Source organism: Columba livia, chromosome 9 (genome assembly GCF_036013475.1).
Source record: "Columba livia isolate bColLiv1 breed racing homer chromosome 9, bColLiv1.pat.W.v2, whole genome shotgun sequence".
NCBI classification, from domain to species: Eukaryota; Metazoa; Chordata; class Aves; order Columbiformes; family Columbidae; genus Columba; species Columba livia.
The window spans coordinates 22,393,985-22,416,279 of NC_088610.1; the positions used below are offsets into that span (position 1 = coordinate 22,393,985).

At 38.7% G+C, this 22,295-nt stretch overlaps 1 protein-coding gene across 5 annotated transcripts in view; it reads right to left on the reverse strand.

The window, feature by feature from the left end:
• Positions 1 to 22,295, reverse strand: part of STAG1 (STAG1 cohesin complex component) — a 174,395-nt gene that overhangs the window by 72,254 nt on the left and 79,846 nt on the right. For all 5 annotated transcript variants that reach the window (XM_065073078.1, XM_065073076.1, XM_065073077.1 and 2 more), the window contains 3 exons: positions 8,698 to 8,774; positions 4,232 to 4,436; positions 1,303 to 1,454 (listed from right to left, as the gene is read on the reverse strand). In XM_065073078.1, the coding sequence (XP_064929150.1) occupies positions 1,303 to 1,454; positions 4,232 to 4,436; positions 8,698 to 8,774 (434 nt within the window). The remainder of the gene's footprint in view (positions 1 to 1,302; positions 1,455 to 4,231; positions 4,437 to 8,697; positions 8,775 to 22,295) is intronic.

Here is a 22,295-nt window from a genome sequence, read left to right on the forward strand (position 1 = left end):
GGTTTGCCAAATGCTCATTTTTCTTTCAGGGTTTCCCAGCCCCCTGCTTGTCTGGGCATTGCTGCTTCTGAGCCTCCCCTGTGCAATTATATACGACATGTCCAAAAGACGCTGAAAAGTACAGGTGAAGGATGGAGTACAGAGGATGTCCAGGGACACAGAGATGCTAATCCAAGTTAATCAGTGTAATTAGTGACTTCGTCTGTCTCTGGAAACATGGAATAGAAACTGCTCCAGCAATTTTAACAAAACAATTCTATTTTTTTAAATGCTTTAAGGCTGACATGGAATACAATATTTAATTTAAAATGTTTCTCCCACAGTTTGGGCAGCAGAGATTGTTCTTGCTTTGTACCTTAATGCATGATTTTTAAGAATTATGAAAGCCAAATAAAATTGTGTTGTGGATCATACGGGTTAAATAAAAATAAAAAGATATGATTGTAATTATCCCCAGACAAGGACTATGAAGTCAAGCAATTTTGAGACCAAGTTAGACCTAAAAGAATCCAAGGTACATATGGGTAAAGCACCCAGGCATCCTTAATTTGCCATAGAGTAAAACAGTGGTGGAGGAAATATATTAAAAACTAATATATTTTATAAATTTAAATCTAAGTCATATATACTTCAACTTTTCAGTCAATCTTATGATTCTTCCATGGCACCTTTACAGATTATGGCTGTTTGGGTGTATATGTAACAATTTTCTACTTGTCATCTTTAAATTTCTTTCGAGTACAATGCTAAAACTGAATTTCCTGGGATATAATACTTTATTTAGAGACGATTACAGCAAACTTCTAATTGTTTTGCTCACCTAATGCCAGACTGGTACTTACTAAAAGCAACTTTAATGTCGCCCTAGCTTCTTCTCCCTGAGACCAGCCCCCACTCCAGTGTTTCTTGATAGTAGCTACAAAAAAAAGTACTAATGAGACACTATGTAATAACTGCAGTGATCAAAGGGAGAAAAGGGCAGAGCAGCGAGGGACTACATGTGATCCTCTTTTCAAAACCTTTGTGCATAATCAAACCAGTTACTACTTGCAGCTTGAGACTGATTTTCTTCCTGCCTGGTTATACAGACAACCCTGAGAATAGAAATCAGCCTGTGTGTGCACACAAACTTAACTGAAGGTGTTAACACAAGATTTTAAAATATAGCCCAAGTAATATGTTTGAGATCACAGAAACACAACTGCAGAACTAATCTGAAGTCACAAACCACCCTGGACTTTCTGCTGGAGGGAAGGAACCAGAAAAAAAAAAAAAAAAAAAAAAAAGCATCTTTTCACTTGCCTCTTTCCTTTTCTGAAGCAGCAGCTCCAGTCTTTCATTAGCTCTTTTGCCAATCATTTTGTTTCTCTCAGCTTCATACTGCCTCTGTGTATTATCCTGATGAATGCTCAGGTTTAAGGCAACATTCACAAGAGCAGTCATAAGCTTCATAGCTGTAAAGTCAGAGAAGACAAAACATGACTCTTTACCTGTAGTCAGAGTTTAAAAGTACTGCCTCAGCAGATCCATACTCGCAGAAAATTACCAATTCAACTTTGACACAAAGCCATATGGAAAGGCACATCCCACCCAAGCAATACCCAGGTCACTTGGCTCACCTAAAAATCAGAAAAGAGAGTATATATATACCATGTGGAGCTCCAGGCAACGTTCTTTGCCATCTTCTCCAGAAAATTATGCAAGTTCTGGCAACGTAAGACCAGTGAGCAAGCATGTGAACCTGCAGGATCAGTGAATGCCACGGAGCCAGTTAATGTGGAGTTACACGCATTTCTCTGCTAGGAATCGTTAAGTATTATTGTAGATGCCTCCATACTAAGGATAACTCTTCACCAATAGCTATTGAGGACTCCTCAGTTTACAATGGACAACAGCACTGCTTCTCTTAAAGTAAGACTGACATTGCTCTAAAGTCAAGTGTATAGTTGTACAAAAATACAATTACCACTTTATGTACCCCTTTATATGCATTTTCACATATGCTGGATCTAATATTGTTCATGTATATTTTTCTGTCTTAATTTATGTTTACAAGAACAGTAACAAAGGTCTTTCCCATGTTCTGTGTGGTTACATCACAAACTATCACCTCCTCTCTGGCATTATCTTCAAGGTAGAAAAGCAACAATAGAAACGAAGAAGTGAAGCTGCTCTTATGGTAACTCTGTCTTATGTTGCTATTGCTCAAAGCTCCTAACTCTAGAAGCACCCATGTGTACTTCTTGCCTTAGCTTCTTGCTACAGAGAATCATTTCTCATGTGAATTGTCTAGCACAGAGGAAAACTGAAAACAAAGAGCACAAAAAACACTCCTTCATGAATAAATGAAATTCTAGCAGTAGTTTTTCACGATCTTTATCAAGCCTGAGCTCCATGGCATCATGCTGACCTCTGCTCTGCAGGATAGCAACATCATTAAATGTGCAAAAACTAGATTGAAGGAGATGTGCAGAATCAACACAGAGCTTTCCTGTGTTAAAATAAATAAGTAAATGGCATGTATCCTCACTGGAAAATCATTTTCAGCAGCTCCTATTCCCAATGTAAGCACTACACACACGTACATTTAACGTAAAAAGCCAGCAGCGGCTTAAATAACTGCAACTATTTGTGATGAACTTTGGCCTTCACATTTGCTTATCCTTAGCTGAAGTTTCTAGCAAGATAATCCGTTCCAAATGATGGTAACTATTTCTTCAGGATAGCACAGGTCTTGGGTAATGCCTCTAATGTATTGTGCTGCTACTTGTCTTTTCAATCAAGCCCCGCAAACATTTGTCCCACACAAAGATGAATCAATCAAAATAAGAGACCAGAATGCATATGTGATTATCCTCACTCCCCCATCTATCTCCTAAAAAACAACAGTAATCTAAGCAAAAAGCAAATCAAAATCACCTGGAATTGAAGATAAGTCAGCATCAGCTGGAAAGGAACACAGTTTCCATCTCAGTTTAAATAACAGGCATAGATTTCCAGCAGGTTATGTGTAGCTCAAATAGTCTTCACCTTTGAATACTGAATTTGTAAAGGCAAACTCTAAACCTGGAATCTTGCACCTGCATAATTCATGTTTTTACCATCCCATTACTGAGAAAGGTGAAGAATGCAAGAGGACAGGTTTTCAAAAGAGTTCAGTCACTGCGAGTTAAAGGTTAGGGTTTCAACTTTAAAATCAAACTCCAATCAAATCTGGAGTAGGTTTTTCAACACCACTGGAAATTTGCCTCTTCCTTAGATTCATAGTAAGAGATGAAATACTAAACAAATTCTGAATTTGCTGGACACTGGGTGTTACACTCGGAAACCTGAACAAAACTCTAAGAGTCTGACTGCGGAAAGACTAACTTAATTAGGAACAAATATTGGCAGTAGAAATATTCAGATTACAACAAATGTCTCCTATAAAGGCTACAAATATTTGGCATGATCTATGAACATCTAGGGAATCTTCCAAGAAGCTATAATTTGGTACATGAGATGAGCAGAACGATATAACAAGCTTTAAACACCTCCATCCAAGCTGGCCAGTCCAGTATCGCCTTGTAACAGGAGAAAAATAGTCACTTTTAGACAGCAATTCATCCATCTTACTGGAGATATCTAACACAGGTCTGAAGAACTACACTCTAGAAAAGTCTGTTTCTATCTAATGACATACCCAATGCTTTCCTTAGAGGAAGGCAGCTGTGCTGAAAGGTGCAGTGTGCCTGGAGGTAGGAGACAGTGAGACCTACAACTATGGCCCAGTGCTCTCTAACCTAATGCTCCTCAAGAGAGGAGGCACAGATCATCTTTGGGGGACTGAAATTCTTTGATAATGTAGTTTTCTTGACACTTATTTAGACTCAATTTGTTCTCTAAAATACAAAATCACAAAGACATTCTATACAACAAATGAACAGCAAATAACAAAATACAAGACATAAGCATGTCACTTTTGATTCACGGGATTCACTGGAGGCCTCTGGATATGACAGAAATCTCTAAGGTAAGTGCCTCAGCAGACTCCTTTCCAAACAAAAAAGTGTATTTTAAGTAGAGTTAAACCATACATTATACCTGGATTTGATCGAGCTTTCCAGAGTTCTCAGTGCTGGTCAAATCCCACTTCAATCAAAATTAGGAGTAATTCTCAGAGTGGCTGAATAGTAGCAACTTCTTTGGAAAAAAAAAACCCCACAACTCTTTTCTGCACTAGCTTACTTACCAGCTAACGTACTGGTGTGCCTGAATGCCCGGACCTGGGAATCTGACAAACCAGTCAGAAGAGAGATCACTGTGTCCATCATGTATTCATCGTAAATGATGCTATACTGACACTGTCGAATGAGCACTCCAATGAACTCACAGAAGTTGGATCGAAACTTCTTCCACTGTGGCCCAGGCATGGTAAGTGGATAATCGCCACTGTCCTGAAGAACAAGAAAATGAAAATATGAAGTATTAAAAGCCTCCCCATCTAACTTCTTTTAATGTTGCAGCAATCACAGTCTAAGTTTGTAAGCTAAACACTATCTTTGTTATTCTCCGTTGGCTTGAAGGAAAAACACAAACAACACATTATTCTTCGATAAATAAAGAAGCTTGTTGGCACGAAACCACTTTTACAAAGATTTAGTTGTAACTGTTCTAGACTTGCTACTTTAGCTCAGTATAGTCCAAAATATGCATCAAGACTCAATTCTTTTCCTTGTGTCCTGGGTTAGGAAGTGGATAGAAAGGATAAGAAATAAATATTTCAAAGTATTTAAGGTCAAAACCTAAAGAAAGGCTTGTGCAATTGAAGGTTTGTGTCATTCTCCATCCCCACTTCAACTCCATGTTAATATTCTAATTAACTGGCTGCCCATCCCCACAAACTTTGTTTTACTCAAGTTCATGATTGAGATCTTATCAGAACGTAAATACTGCCATTTTTTGATCTTATAAACTTACCCTTTTTCTAGTGGTGAAACCTGCCTTCTCATAGAAGCAATGGAAATTTTACTACACATTCATATACCCCTGGCAGTTTCATACACCCCATCTTCCAAAGATACTAATAGTTGCAAGACTGGAGTAAGCACATGAACGCTCAGTTAAGTTTAAACCCTCTTGAATTCTACTCTTGCTATTCTCACTTCAAGCAATATTGCATTTCAGTGATACTGGCCCCCTAATTAGAAAACGCACTTTTCCCCTTTCAGTGAAAAAGACTAAATACAAATCTTCCTGGTCACCTGATCTGTAAATCAATTCTAGATTATCCAAAACATCAAGGCAATAGTCGTCCATCCTGAATCTTTCCCCAAAGATAAGAAGTCAGTAGTACCAAAGTTAAATCCAGATGTACATATTTATTCTGTGGTTTTGTGAAGAACAAGCACTTTTAATCTCTCAGGACTTGTTTTATCACCCAGGCTGAACCACAAAAGCCAGTAACATAAGCACAGTGGAGCTGTAATCAAATAACCATTTACCTAAACTTCATAAAACATATTCCCCTGCAGCAAAACCCCCATCTATCAAATGTAACCAAATCACATGCATTTCAATCATACTAAAACAACGATTAAAATTGCAAAGACAAGCACTCACATGTTAGAAAAAAAACAAAATTATAAGGCACTCTTAATGACCTTACTGTCTCTTATAAGGCACTCTTAATGACCTTACTGTCTCATTCATCACAACAAATCAACACTATCTTAATGAGCAATAGTTTTTATCTTAACGAGCAATATTGTTGCTGTGAGTCCCCAGAGCTTCTGTGAATCGGACCAAAGCGTTACGGAGTAGAAACCCAAACAAACAGAGTCTAAAATAGGCATCACTATAATCAGCTGTGCCACATACTTCCAAGTGTTCTTTGGCTGTTTACGTCTAATGCCCTTAGCAGTGAATTTCAGCAAGGTAGAGTGCCTCGCAATGTAAATACAAGCCCTGCCTTAGTCTCAAATGTATTAAATTTTAGGACTGAAATCAAAATGTTAAAGCTTTCTCCTCAATGTCTTCCTGACAGCAACTCCATATTAAGATCCCAGACAATTTCTAGAGACTCAGAATCTCTAGTGCTGTGTGTAACTACTCACATCCAGTGATACATCAGTGACACTGACATGTGACCCTTAACAGCCCAATGGTTAGAAAATTCAAACCAAAACCAGTTTTTGTTCACCTGCTAACTCTAGCACAACAATTATGAGGGAATTCACCTACAAAATGCCTGTCCTCATAAGCCAAGCACCCAAATAGTGAAGCAGGTGAATGCCCAATGGAATTCCCTGTCTCAAACTGAACCTGCAGCAGCACCGAACAAAGTTATTTCCATCATTTAAGCCCTACACAAACATTCCCCCACTCACGATGAGGAAAATCGATGCTTTAATCCCTGCTATAAATGCAGAAATTCGGACTAGCAGCCAGCTGATTAATGCAACACTGATGAAACAATGTGATGATCTTGAAAAAGTAAAGTAAGCAGCAAATGTGAACATTTTCAATGGCAATTAAGATATTTTCTGGGCAGCATACTGTGTGACTGAGTTGTTAATGCAAGATTTTCCCCTAGTTAATACCACACCTGTACTTTTTCTTCCTATAAACTCTAGATTTGTAGAAATGCTTCATCATGTCACAAATATGATACAGGTACTTTGTACCTCTGTGCACTAGCTCCTTTCAACCCTAGTCTGATACAACAGACCCAGCTTTTTAGGTACATTTTGACACAATGAGGAGAACATGCTAACAAAAGGATGGTCTCCACCTGAGAAAGCCAATCTAAAGATTACAACAAACACTGATAGACAGTCCTAATTGACAAGAGCATCACCAACTTCCTCCTTCTCCTTCACTCACAACACAGTGACAATTCTACCATGGCCTTCTCACAGACTGACATGGGATTTAGGGGCACAAGAAGATATCCAGGCAAGGGAAACGTTCTGGTGGCAACAGCCTCAGGCAATTTGTCTCAGGATGACACGGGGGATGGATATTGGGAGCCTTGGGGTACTGATGAGGTTTTACAGGTGGTATTGAGAATGAAGAATTGAGGGCTGTACAGAAAATGGTGGTGCTTTACTGAGAAAATTATTCCAGATTTCAAAATATTCACTGGGTTGTGGTCTAAGACTAACAATTGCATGCTTTTTTTATACTAAACCCCAGAAATTCTTTCACAAATCCAAGCGTAAGGACAGAAGCTAGAATGGAATCTTCCTGTGTCACAGCTGAGTGATTGGGGGTACTGCTGGCTGCAGAGCAAGCTTATGTACAAGTAACTAATTATTTGAGACATGATGCTGACATGTACATTCATACTGTGTGTAAGGAGAGAGGTATTTTCTCAAAAAAAACCCAAACCAAAACAAAATCTTTGACAGTTTCTGAGAAGAGTTTTTTTAGAAATACTTCCTTCCACAGCAGCTGTGGGCCAGTCCTCCCTTAGGCAAAATCAATATTCTTTGGCTTTTGGACAGGGCCTTGGCCATTCTGTTTTGTACAATGGGGCTAGACTAAGGGCAACATGCAGTTCTGTTTTCAAATTAGTAAAAAGTCACCGCATTTTTTTAACTTGAGTTGGGTGATGGTTTAAAAAGCAAAACTAATTCAGCCAGAATGTAGTATGAATTGATACAATCCTCTGCTTGTCATTGTACAACTAAATTTTATTTACTGCACCCTATCCTGCCTGTAGACAAAGGCCCTGACTGAATATCTGAGTACAACAAAAACAGTGTCCACATGGTAAGTGCATAGTTAAAACATTTTGTTGTTCAAGGCCATGAACAAGGTGGAAATCTTGCACAAGTAAATCCTGAAAAAGAGCAGCACTCACATTCATAGTTTTCCCGCTTAACTTTTTGAATCACAGCCTTGGCATTCCATTTAAAACTGGTCATAAAAAGACACTGCTATCCTACAGAAAATTAATGTTTCGACATTTGTTTTCTTCACTAAATAAAATGAACACTCAGAATGTTGAATTTTTTTATACATGAAAAAAATCAAAGGAAACAGAGTTCAAAAATATCAGAGCTAAAAAGCATCCACCATTAGGAACATTTTTATTTTGACAGAAGATACCAAATATGAATTGTAATACACTTGTTTCAAACAAAATGCTTAGATCTTTTGAAAGATTATTTCTTTCTGTAACACTGTTCCAAAATGGTAATCTTCACATCAAGTTACTGTTTAAAAAATTGCTGTTTCAAATGAACAAAACATCAATTTGCACAAAGAAAACAGAGCAGAGTGCTGCAAAAGCCTGTGGTCCTGTCTCAGGAATATGGAGTTGTCTGTTGTATGATGGCAGTTCCAAGAGGTGAACTTCAGAATCAGAGTAACACCACTGGTTTCAGTGGGATGAGAAAACTTCCGACAGTTCCTACTGCCTCCTCTGATTAACCTGATAGCCTGGATGTGGACAGACAAGGATACCCCTAAAGCCACACCAAGGTATATGACAGTCTACACGGATCCAGTCCAGGACTAACATGGACCAAGCTGGCTCTTGCAGAGTCAGGCTTGGCTGGGCTCTCTGACACCACCACATGTGAGCCTACCCCATGCTTTTGTGCGACAGTACATCTTACGCTCTTCAACTGGTTTCATCATCTTTATTTTAAAACAAAAGTATATTGCGATATATTTCAAAATGTTTAAAGAACTACTTGTATACTATACCTCATCAAATTCTTCTGTCATTTTTCTTATGATTTCTGCATTTTGCATGTTCCTGAACATTTCAATTCTTACAGTACCTGTAATGTAATGAAGCAACAAAAGAAATTAACACAACCCATTGTTTTTAATGTCAAACTATCAACATTTTTCTGCTGCTAAACTTACAGCTCAATAATACATATGAAAGAGTATATAACACAAGAACAACAAGAATGCACTGAACAAGACTGCCTCTTGAAGAAATGGGTAAAAAGAAAAAATCATCTGCCCTGTAAAGCGCGATCAGACCAGGAGTTTGTGAAAGTTTTCACCTTTTTACAACCAAGCAAGTGTGATACAGAAGTGATAATGATGTAGGACTCATGCCAAGTGTTTTTAATTCTGTGTGCAAAACAAGATGAAGACCATCCTTCAGTTCCACAGCCGCTGCTGGTTAATTCTCCACTTTTGTTGTCAGGTCACCTGGGTTACAGATACACCATGATCTCTCTGCAGCAACACAGGAAGGGTTTCCAAACCGCACAGCTCAGGGCCAGCACAGCTTTCCTGCCTGGGGCACCTGCTGCCTTATGTGCTACCACTCTCAGCAAGTCCTTCCAGAACCAAAGGCTCCGAAGGGCTCAGAGAAGATAACAAGCCAGCGCAGGACCAAAGGCAGCAATTGCTGTTATTTCTTCACTTGGATTCTACCAACCCCTCCCATTACCCTAACAGCAAAGCTGACAGGATTAACTTTTTATTGTAAACTGAATAAAGCCGCCAAAATTGAAAGTGTAACACTCAATGGCATTAAATGATAATTCTTGTCACTTCATCCTAAATTCAATCAGTATAAACAAATAAAATATTTTTCACATCATCTTTGCAACTAGTTATTGTCTAAATATCCAACTATACAACACAAGTCAAAAGAGAGAATATTTTTTTTGCCACTTCACAATCTTATTTTAGTAATGAAGGAAACACAAAAAATTCAAGTGAACTGCAGAGCTACAAAATCCATCCAAGTGTCATTAACATTACAAAGCATATGTCACCCTGCTTCTGCAAAAAGTTCAAATGGATTTATGATCCACTACATGGCTTCAAAATCCAAACCATAATAGAAGTGTGACAGCTAATAGCATTAGTCCCTGTACAAAGGATAAATAATTATAATTTTAATATACTGAGAATGTTTTGATCCAGATAATTTATTCCTTGAAAAACAAGCATTAGAAACACACCCATTTCAAAACATGCAAAGTTACAGCACACCAATCCTCTGTATCTTAGTAGAGGGTCTGTTTTACAACACAACTTAAATATTCATTTCTTGAATTGTTTTCCTTCTTCATGAAATATCTACTTGTTATCTGTTTCGTATATAACACTGTCAACCATAGTTCTAACAATGGTGATTTAAGCTTCTGCATGGTGATTTCCATATTATTAATAAACAATTAGTAATACAATTTATTAAGACAAAATAAGAAATTCAAGAGAATACTACCATATGACAGTTGAAGAACGGTTTTACTGACACTGAAATAATTTGTAAATTCAGTAGCTATATTTTAACATTTCCCCCTGTATTGAAATTTTTGTTTTGAATAAGTGGAACAGTTTCATGGCATATCTCAGAGTACTGAATAGAGGAAAGCTATTCTTAGAAATCCACCTCAACTGCATTAATGCCTCTCTCTCTCTCTCCTTGCATGCTGTCAGCTGTTGCTCTTCTCCTTGGTAATGTAACCTTCATTGAACAAGTAACCTATCTACCTTTCTTATTCTTTATAGCCCTGACTCTAATTTTGTTCTTATCTATTTATGATTTCTGTTAATAACCTTAAATAGCTTCCGTATAATATAAAGCCACGTTACTTTGCCAGAAAAAGTAAAATACCATAACTAAAATACCTCGTTAATGCACTTCACTCCACTCAAGTCTCCCTACAACTTTATATAGTTCTGTTGTGGTTCCCTACATCTTTCCTCCCTGAGGATACAGAACGCAGTTATGCTGTGGTCACTCTTCTTAGTGGCTCAGATGCTGCTACTTAAATGATCTGCATGTGGCTTCACAGTCAAGTAAGGGATCATTTTTCCTTGAACAATCTCTCTCAGGAACTCAGGTGAAAGCACTGCTGCTTTAATTCAGCGGCTCTGTACATGCAGTAACAGTGCTCAAAGCAAGCTGATGGCTGGTGCTGGATGCACGCACCCCTCCAGGCTACTATCAGCCAACAAATTGTATACACTGTGCCGCAGACACATGGAACCTCCCGCTGAGCTGGCCAGGGAAGGGGAGAGGCAGCAAACGTGGGGCTACAGAGCACAGGCACTTGCCCTTGAACCATGGAAAGGCTTTTTATGGAGACAGCATCACCCACCTCCTCCTGAGCATGTCAGGATTTCTACTGATCACTGTGCAGAGGTGTCAGAGATAAGGCCAGCATAGATTCTACAAAGATCTTCCCAACAACCAACAGTCCCGCTCTTTGGGAGCATTAGGCAGGGGCACGCACAGGATGAAACAAACTCTTGACATCTCCTCGAGATGCTAGGGTGGAAAAGAGCTCAACACTGCCAAGGAGCTGTCAGTGGAAGTGAGGATGAACAGCACTTATTAACTCACTGTCATGTCTCGTTCTTCCCTCTGCTTTTTATAACAAAGTTCACTGGAAGTCATGTCAAGCAAAATGAGCATTTCTAGTTCTCTGGCAGTTGGTAACAGCTTTGGCCTGACAGCTTTTCCTACCACCACCTTTTCCCCACCTGACCAAAAGAGTCCTGTCTGTTTTTCTGGGAAACTGATTTTACACACTGTAACTATGCTATGAAGACTGCTCAAAACACATTTCACAGTGTCATCGGAACATTTCAATACTACAATGGTCAACACTGTTCAAATTTATAGTTTTTATGATTCGTGAAAAGCTGAACTCTCCCATTTTAAAGTGAATCCTTAAAATACGACAGGTGTGGAGTGCATTCCTCCAGTCTCTGCCTTACTCACGTTACTACTAGTCTTCTTTTCCGAACTGAGTTTTACTTCTGTCATTAACCTCTCGCTCTGTGTTTAGTGAAGAGGATTTTAATTGTCTTAGCCTATTAACAAATTGAGAAGCCTATTCCACACCACTAAGTTCTCAATTCAAACTTATTTATACCCATTGTGTTTTAAAAAGTCTTCTTGCTGACACGTATATCCTTAATGACAAGTTTCCTTATCTTGCAGCTATAGACAGATATCAGTTTAATTTGTCAATAATTAATCATGTCACCCAACCTGGCTCTCAAAAGTGAAAAGAAAAAAGGCTGTCCCATGACTAGCCTTCCTCCCCTGAAATAGAGGGTACCAACCACTGCTGGACATCAGGGAACACCATCATACCAAATCCTCCGCTCCACTGGCCTCTTCTGTATGGCAGTTCTGGTATTTCTCTAGGAAAGGGAAGCTTACATGACAGAAATAAGGTCCCTGCATAAGTGATACTCTGGCTGTAACAGTCCACCGTGGTTTAAACGTTACTAATGAAAGCAAATTACTCACTAGTGAATGGACTCTGGAAATCGAAACTACTGACAGTTGGTAATAAACTATATACTATGTAGTATATTAACTATACTATATCGTCAGTTTTAATCTCCGGCACCTTTAATCACAGAAGCTACACAGTCAATTTTATTCCTTCTCTTTTGGACCACCTGCCCAACGTGAATAAGCTGCAAGAAAAGTGGTGGGAAAACTGCCGTTCAAGTCAATGGGTATAAAGTAAGTCTCCTGTCAAAGAAGGATTAACTGTGGGATCTTGAATTCATGGCAACTGATTAGTATCTCTCGACCACAGAAACTGATAAAACAGCCAAAAGAAAAATTTATAAAGGCACCAGATGAAGACACTAGAAGATTTGCACTGGATGGTATCATAGGAAAAAGGCAACATAATGGTTTGCATTAACCGCAAGTGAATAGTTGGGATCAGAACACTGTGAAATAATCCTGACTGTTGAAACTGTCAGAGGGCAAGTTTAACAAAGATCTTGCAGAAATGAATGATGATTACAGAACGGCTGGATGGTCATTTCTTTCCCTCAGTATCATTCTATGTACATTTCCTATGCTTTTCTCTCCAGTTACCATTTAGATATTAAGAAATATTGCACTTCTACAATGTTCTTAAGTGCAATTCTCAGTTGTCTCACAAGTTAAGAGACACATCTCTGTATGAAAGATGATAAACAAAGACTGAAGTCAAACCATAAACAGCACATTATTTCCCACTGCTCAGCTTGGGCCATGGTACATCGCTGTAACACTTCATTTACTGCTCCCAGAAGAGAGCTGCCTGAAACTAAGCACAAGTTACTCATGCCAGTCAAAAAGCCGATTTTCTGTGGCTTGCTCATAATCACATGGGAACACCAAAGTAGATCTTACCTCACTGGAATCAATAGGCGTTAATGATTTATTTAAATGGAAGCAGTATTGGGATAGCTGAAGGACATCCAAATAGATGTTGAGAATCCTAAATCACATAAGGGCTCCTAACTTTCTATTGATTTCTGTGCTTGAAAACTGAAACACTTTACCAAAACCAGAAATCAGGATTCTAGAAAGAAGTGAGCCTAAACACTCAGTTGAATTTCAGCTTTCACGGCACATGCAGAAATAGAAGACACTTGTATTTTCTTATTCCACAATTCTTCGCGTTGCACGGACTCTAGGTTGCCCAGCTTCTGCCACCGATGAAGCAGTACTCAAAAGCCCTAATTCACCCTTACAACAGCTTTAGATGGTGAACTCTCACTGAATGGATCAGCAAAGATTCCAATGGTAAAAAAAAAAAAAAGGTACAGCGTCATGCAATTAAACCCTTATCAGAGAATCACAAGAATTCTACTGGTTCATCTAAGTCTATTCTCCTACAACAAAGGCAAACCCAACCACCTGCCAGCGCCCAAAGGAGGTTTGAATGGCTTCCGTGAAATCTCCCTGCAATCCTAATGTCCAACCATTCACCTGACACAGTGTACGTAGGTAAGGTGTATTCTCTTGCTGCAGTTCAATTCTTTAATTGACTTTCTGCTTATTAATTTACATGCCAGAATATAATTTGGGTTCCCTCAGGTTTGTTTTACTTATTTTATGCGTTGCTCTGATTTTGTCCAACATGTTCCTGCAATTCTTGAATATTTCCCTTTAATTCTTCCATTTTTCACATTCCATCTTGATTTTCAGATCATTGCATACCACATAATTCAAACAAGTTGTTCTCTTGCTATAATTTTTATTCCTCCTTTGCTTTAGGTTATTTTGCACTTGAGTCTTGAATATAATTTTTTGGAAGAGGAAGTTCTTCATTTATTTTCCTGTGTTCAAGTTGCCCACACAGACGTGTATATCTATTTTTTCAGTACAGTCTCTTATTCGTTTGAATGCCATTATTGCTGCGCCCTTCACTTTGCTCTCATAAAACTATGAATTTTATTATTGTAATGACTGAGCTCATTTAAGTTGCCATGCCAAAAATGAGAATTACCTCTAGAGGAGAGCGTTTTCCATTTATGTTCTCCATCCTCTGCATCAGAAATTGTCACCACCACACTGTAAGAATTTACTGGCCAATCCTTAACTTGCTATACTCGACTCCTTGATGACACCTTGCTAACTTAAGTCCCTGCATCTCAACTCTAAGTGTTACAAAGAACAAGGATTTTGCAGCAATCTCCTTTTCCTGAATTTTCAGTAACAATTGCAGTCTCTCCTCTCTGCTCTTTCCTGTCCAGCGCTGGGACACCCATACAACACACAAGGGATTAACTCACACAGAGAGAGGCACAGCCACAGGGACCACCACCAAAGCATTTTGGATTTTACCTCCTCCACAATACAAGGCCCAGAAATCTGTTCTTGTTGTAGTTTACAATAACTTAAATATAAACAGAGTTTCTTGCTTATTGTCATTTGAAAAATTAGCTCAACTGCTTCTGCTGGCCTTTCACAACCAAATTTGACCTAAAGAAAGATGTCTTGCCCAGTTTGGAAACCTCAGTATAATCTCTTAAAGTTTACTAAAACAGAAACTGACTTAAACCCATCAGTAATGGTCATAGTGCCAATAGCTATATGGAGTATTAATAAAGGTTGTCAAAAACATTGGTAAAGCTGGGAGGATTTGTTAGTTGTTTTAACTATTACAGGGCTCACTGCACAAAACGGTGGAATTTTAGTATCAAATCCTTGCTTTTTCCAATATCTGAATTCAAGGATAATTGTTCATTTTTAGTAAGCAATCCTATATTACACAGTTTCAAGTTCTGGATGACATTAAGAAGTTGATAACTTTACGTATGTAGTGTTTCATATGAGCAGAACTGTTTTTCTCTCTTAAAAAACCAAAATGTTATTTGATCCAGAAGATGACAGTGAAGGTAATGATTCTCTCATTACCGGTATGAGGAGAAATACACTGAAAACTGTCAGAAGTTTTTACACATAAGACTATGATTTATGTCCATGACAATCCAGTTATTTGTCCTTGTTGAAAGAAAAACAAAACAAAAACAATGTACATTCTTATAGTTAAAAGTGATAGAAACTTAATGTCTACTGTAAAGAAAACAAATCCTATGAAATTCCTCAGCTCCAGTGATATATGAGAATTGGCTACTTGATTAAGCTTATCTGAGTGTCAGAAGGATTTAAAAATGGAAAAATAAAGAATCCTGGAGTGACACGAAAACTACACACGATTAAATGTGATTGCTGTGCCCGACTGGAAGGTGATACACTACACAACTAGTGGGCCTATTCAAGGGCTGATGTTATTTTTTTGAAGTAATGCCTCACAAACTTCTTGGAGCCCCATCAGGCATCAGTGCACAGCTAGAAGTCATACATTTATGCAACACACATACAGTTTCAAAATCCTATAATGATGTCCCTCATCTTAGCTCTTCAAAAAGTTGCTATGCAACAATAAAGCAAGTTTTCAGATTAAAAGATAGGAAAGCAAAGGATAGCAAAAATGGCCACTTCACAGAACCCATCAATGGATCTTTCTAAGCACCAGTGTTGACAGAAATATGCTAAATAGCAGATGAAAATGCTTTGAAAGAACGATAATGGAGCAGTCAAAGTTTGCTCGTGACAGAATTATTCAGAATAGCTAGAATTAAAGCTGACAGCCAACACTGCCAAAGGATTTCACAGGAACAACATTGATAAAATGGCAAGTAATACTCTGCAGAAGAAAAGCATGCTAATTCTACAAACTACTAGTAGAAAAAGAAACTGGCCTACATAACTTTGTGCACCAAAAAATGGTACCCTTCATGTGTTCAAATCTTAACATTTTGATAAACTCAGAGTAAGGAAGTTTCCTTTAAGGCAGATAATTCTGTTTTGACACTGCTCTACAGTATTTGCATTTGTAAACTATAAACCACTTTTCATCTTGATGTTAATGCCCCTGACTCTGAGTAACAGAAGCCAAATAATAACTAAAGCCTCTAAAGTTGCAATCTAGCGTTTGCACTGCGTGGTTCCACAAAACAGACCTTTTCATGGCTTGAAGCAGGAACTCTCAGAAGGCACCCACCTTTTTGACAGATAACTTCAGACCTGAACAACAGTAAATGACAAAGCCCAAAGGCTCCTCAACGCTCTGTTCCTGGTCATGTCTTAACGCTTTTGCAGATCCAGAGCTGCAGCCACCCTGCGCTGCCTCAGTTCACTCTGCCTGAATGACAGTCTGTGACCAAGGAGGACACTTATGCTTGAGGAGAGAGGGAAAGCAACAACTCCAACAGATTCTTGGGTTCATGCTCCTCCAAAACTTCACACCTGATTATTAGTCCTGGTTCCAAGATTCAGGGCTGTGAGCACCACTGATTGCTGCAGCTTCCTGCACATGTGCTGTGAGAAACATTTTGTTAAGAGAAAATATTCCTGTGGATCTGATGAAACAAAAACTAACACAGGGATTTTTGTACTCTGTAATCAACACTGGGTGTCACAAAGAGCGTGAGTACAAGTCATCATTAGATTAATCTTGCATTTGGCAGTAATTTAGGGTTTACCAGGTTATTAATCCTCACTGTGACTATTGGATTAAATAGCTGCTAGTGGATCTCTTAATACATTTGTACTTTCCATCTCCACAGAACTGTGCATCAATGAAATCTGTCTATTCCTTAAGAAGGTATCTCATTCTATTTTTAGAGCTGCTACCTAATCATTTAATTAGCCTTTTTTTTCTAAGAGTGAATAATTGTTCCTCTATTTACCATTCTTTTCCCTATGGCTTGGGTTTATCTAATTTTGTATATCCTTTTGGAAGTGGGATGGTCAGAACTACATCCAATGCTCAAGACACAGGTGCAATAAAAGTTTCAGAGAGATCTTTTTCTTTCTCTTAGTTTCTAATATACACATACATAAATTAGTCCTTTATTTCTAAAGGATAACTCCACCTCTCAGAGCACTGCCAAGCAAAGAGGTTGTATTTTCAAATTATTCACCTTGACAGAAGGCTCCAGGAGCAACACATTAGTAACTACAACTTATCACTGCATATGTGGAACCAGATTTTTGCTGCATACTGCCAGAAGTTAACTAAATCCAGCAATATAAATATGGGTAATTTGGAGGTAGGGCTAAAAGTTAAGTATAAAAATACAACAAAGCAAATATTTGCAATAAGTCCATTTAGGTCTATATACCCTTTCATAGTGCTTTTATCAAAGACATTTTCTAGACTCACCCATCACCTACCCTGTTAACACGCAACCACATAAGCTTTCCTCTGTAAGGAGAGAGGCCCAGAGGGGACAAAGCTCTTTACCCCTCCCTGGGTTGGGGATCTCATCCATGTGTATAAATACCTGATGGGAGACTGCAAAGCCAGTGGAGCCAGACGCTTCTCAGCAGTGCTCAGGCAAAGAATCAGACAATCCAAACACGCGCTCACCAGCACAGCGTAACTGTGGAAGCACTTTTGCAGCCGAGGGCAGAGTGAAAATATGGCCATGGCCAACAAAGCCAGCCCAGATACGGTAACTGCCTGCGTCCTGGGCTGTTAGGTAGTTATCAAGGCCTTATGAGTACTTGCTGTGTCAACTGAAGCTTGGGACCAGGTGTCTCTTGTTAAAACACACAGTTCAAGTAGGGATAATATAATAGCAAAGGCCTTGAAACACATGCAATCTGTCTGATAAACTGACTTCAGCTGAGACCAATTGCTTTGTACCGGTGCTTTGTACTTAAAATGTACCAATATACTCTCTGCTTTCTACAATATTTCACAGCAATTACAAGACAACCCAGAGCAGTTTAAAAAATACCAAGTACTCCTCAAAGGAAAAATAAGGGAACTCTGTTCTACCATACTGGAAGAAGCTTTATATACTACAGATTATTTATTACACATCCTTCTGGATAGCTAAAGGGTTTAATCAGCCAATTTTGAAAGTAATATTGAAAGTAAGATCATTACTATTTTAAACCAGATTATTTATTCCTCTTCTGTTTCCTATTATTTTTATCAAATGTTTGTCCACACAAGGACAAACTCACAGCTACTCATTTTCCTTACAAGTCTAGAATTGTAGAAAAATTTCAGTTGGCAGGATTCCTGACTATCAGCTAAACCAAACCCTTCCCAAAGCAGGGCCAACTAGATCAGACTGCCCCGTGAGTTGATAGTACGTCCCAGGACAGCAATCCCACAGACCCCCTGGGTCCTTCTGCCTCCAACACCTGACCACCTCCTGCTTTCCCTTACATCAAACTGGAATTCCATATGTTTCAACTTGCATGTGTAAACCATCAACCTATTACTATGGATTTGCATGAAGGATTTGGCTTCACCTTCTCTCTAGTCTCCCACTATTTTAAGCAAACAGTAGGATCTCCCTTTGGCCTTCTCTTCTTGAGACTGAGCAACTCTGTTCTCTGGGCTTCTCTCCACTCAGGAAAGCCAGGAATCCATCACAGGCCTTATGGAAATCCAGGCAGACTCTTAACCACATCACACTTTGCCACATTTCCTGCTTTAAAGAACTTCAGGCTCTCTTTCACAGAAGCAATTCAGCAAGTACATCCACTTCAGAGGTCCCTCCTTCCTTCTGCTTTCTGCGGATGTGCTTGTCCCACCCCCAGATTCACCCACAGACATACTGTCAACCTTCAACACCCCTTCATACATGTTTTTTTGGTTTTTGTGGTTTTTTTTGTTTGTTTTTTTTTTTTTTTGTTTTTGTTTTTTTTTTTGTTTGTTTGTTTTGTTTTTGTTTTTGTTTTTGTTTTTTTTTGTTTTGTTTTGTTTTTTTTTTTCCCAAAGGATATTTTCTTTATCAGAGAAACAAATTTATTGTTAGTCAAGGTGTACATTTCTCCCAATACATAAAACAAAACTCCATAAAACGTGGTAACTCCACCTAACATGAAGTCAGGAGGCAAAAGACAATCGCAGGAGGATTCTATAGCCACAGGCCACGCTCTTTCCCTCAGTCTTTCTGCTTCCCCTGATGAAGTATTGATCCCTTCCTCAGTCCTCTGTGACTCTTATTTCTAGCCCTATTTCTCAGTGTGTCTCAGAAGTATTAAAGAAGGGAAGTTGAAAAAGAAATCCTTAAGAAAATTTTCAGAAAGTAATTATCTAGAGATCTTCAACTGATGTGACAGGTCCCAGATTCCACACACACACACAAAACCAACCAAACAACAACAAAAAAAAACCCCAGTATCTCAAAAAGTAAAGAAATGACAAAGAAAAAAAAAAAGGAGAGGAGATTCATTTACAGCACCTTTCTCCCCTCAGAGCAATAGGCCAGGCCTTTCTGTGGGCTGTGCCACACCTGGGTGTTGCCAAAGATCTGGTCCTTGAGACAAGTGATCTTGCTCTATTTGTCTCAAGGAAGGCACTGTTCACTGCGTGAGATCTTTTCACACATGGCTCTGAGGAAATACACTTGATACAAATCCCCTACAATTTTACTTAAACTGTCTGCTGCTCCAATACGTGGAAGGAAAGGATAAGGCATAAAAGGAGCGTCTGAATTTTTAGCATTTAGACAGTGCCAAATCTTATGAGCAATAGCACCACCAGACACACCAAAATAGCTCCAGGTTTCCCAGAGCTGATCCTTACTTTTCACAATTCCCTGGTCATCACTTGGACAGCTACCAGGTGAACACTGACTGGTGTCTTCCCATATCATTTATTTGATGGAAACAAAACCCGACATGTTAAACATCAACAGTAAAGCAGACACTTTGTAAGCACTGCAGACAGAGCTGCAGCAGCAGAACTTTAACAGCCAATTTGATGAAAGCTGGTGTGCTTCATAAAATGAGACTGGAGATACAGAAACAATTTCTTTAAAACATTTTATTTCCCTCATTAAATGAAAGCCACCACCTACCTGAGAAATTTTGGGGTTTTTTTCTCATTTATCGGAAAGAAGGAAATGAAATGTGCATGCATTCCTGTCTGTAACTATGATGCTTAATAAATTATGAACTATCTGTTTAAACTGAATCTGACCAATCTTTGATAGAAAGTCTTCCAATAAATTTTACAAAGGCAGGTCATTGAGCAGAAGCCAAAGAGCAAAGAGGTCGCTCAGGCACAGTACGAACCGTGACCTTAATCTTCGTTAATCTCTCTCAGCCTCTGACTGAGGCTGGAGAAAGATGGGGACACTCACATTGTCAGTGCTGCTGCTGCTTCCAGAGAAGCTTCAACTGGAGCATACCAATCTCTTCCTAGCAGTGCCTGTCTATAGAGCTCATTTAATTTCCAAAAAGTTACAAGCTGCTTCTAAATCTTTTTTAGAGTTAGATGGCATTCAGAACATCATGTCTCATAAAGAGTATCTGACACTTAACGAGAACATTCAACAGCTTTTGTTTAATTCAGTACAGTTGATCAACACCGATACACTAGAGATCACTCTTCATTAGTTCTGCGTCTCATGAAATCCAGACTAAAGCATTTACCGACCATAATCTGTGAAAATACAATGCAAAAGTTAATTGTGCTGGCTCAAAGCAATGCCTTTATCTTTCTCTCTCCTCATTTAAAAGTATGCAAGATGAGCACAGTTCTCCTTTCTCACAATTATTTTTCCTGGCTTGCTAATAAAAAAAAAAAAGTTTTCTCTTATTTGTTAGCTCACTCCAATACTCCTTTGTATTTTTTACTATTTGAACACATGCATGGAGGTTTTTCTTTATCTAAGGAAATTCAAAGAGTTTGAGAAATCACATGCCAACAATACATAATCTTTGTGCTTAGAAGCCAAAGCTGAAGTTAGGAAGTGCCAAATTTAGATGCTCTGTGCCACCTTGATTTAGGCTCTTTGTGTGCAAACTTCGATGAGTCACCAGCTTCCATGGCTGTCTACTGTTCTGCCCAGCTTCATCAGCCACAGAAAACTGAACTGTGTTAGAAGTGAACAGGAGTTGTGTAGGTGAAAATATTTTATCTCGGATATGTGCAGCTCTTCCTACAGCCAACAACTAGGGAGGGAAGTGCAGGAAGAAAGAGGGGGGGTTGTACAAGAGGAACTGATAGGGTGCTGCAGATTCCTACTGTCTTTCACTTCTGAGTCCCTGGAAGTCTGGACAATTTAAACTATTTTAAAGGTGGTCCATAATGGGACATGTTCAATTTCCCAGGCACCTACCTTGCAGTCTCAAGGATGAATTTACAGCATACAAGCTGTAACTGCATGTACACTGACTGTAACATTTTCCTTAAGGTATGTAAAAAACCCTAAAACTGAGAAAAAGGGGGAAAGTTCAAATTAGCCCTCTGGAGACAGTAAGGAAGAGCGCTTAGGCTACAGTCCTGCTTTTTCCTTATTGCATATATACATATCTATTATACAAAATTAAGAACTTCAAGTTTTCATTCCATGAACCTTAAGAAATCTTCTAGGTGCTCGGAGCCTAGTCATTAAGCAACCTGAAGAGGAGTAGGAAATCAATAAGAGCTATGGTTTAAATATTTAGTATGTTACCTGAATAAAAACTCACCACAGGGAGTGGCACAGATACTGTATATCCTGTCTCAAAAGCTTTTTCTATCAATGACTCTGTGCCTGCACTAGCCAATAGCAGAGACAGGATAGACTGGATCTTTATTTACAAGTGATTTACAAAGAAAGAGTAGTTGAACCTTTTGGAAAAAAGTGCTCAAGGAAAACTCCTTTTTTTAATTGGAACTTGGCTACTATGGAAAATAGGAGGAAACATCATATTAAAAATGAAGTTAAAACAACACAATGAATAGTTGCTCAACATGTTTTGGCATGGGAGAGCACACACTAGAGCCAAAATCAGTAAAAGTCTGGATGTGCTTGTAAAAAACATAATACAGGAGGGAAATGTCACCTCAGTGCTGAGAAAAGATAAACTGCTGGTAGGTCCCGTGAGAAGGCTGGAGAAAAAGCAATTCTATGGCAGCTCCAACTGAGAGCAGCTTAAGCTGTGTGGAACAGGGCTTGGAGATGCAAAATGAAACAAGAAAATACCCACAGATCACAACAAGTGTTGACAAGAGAAACAGAAGTGAGAAAGTGGAAAAAAAAAAAAAAAAAGGCAC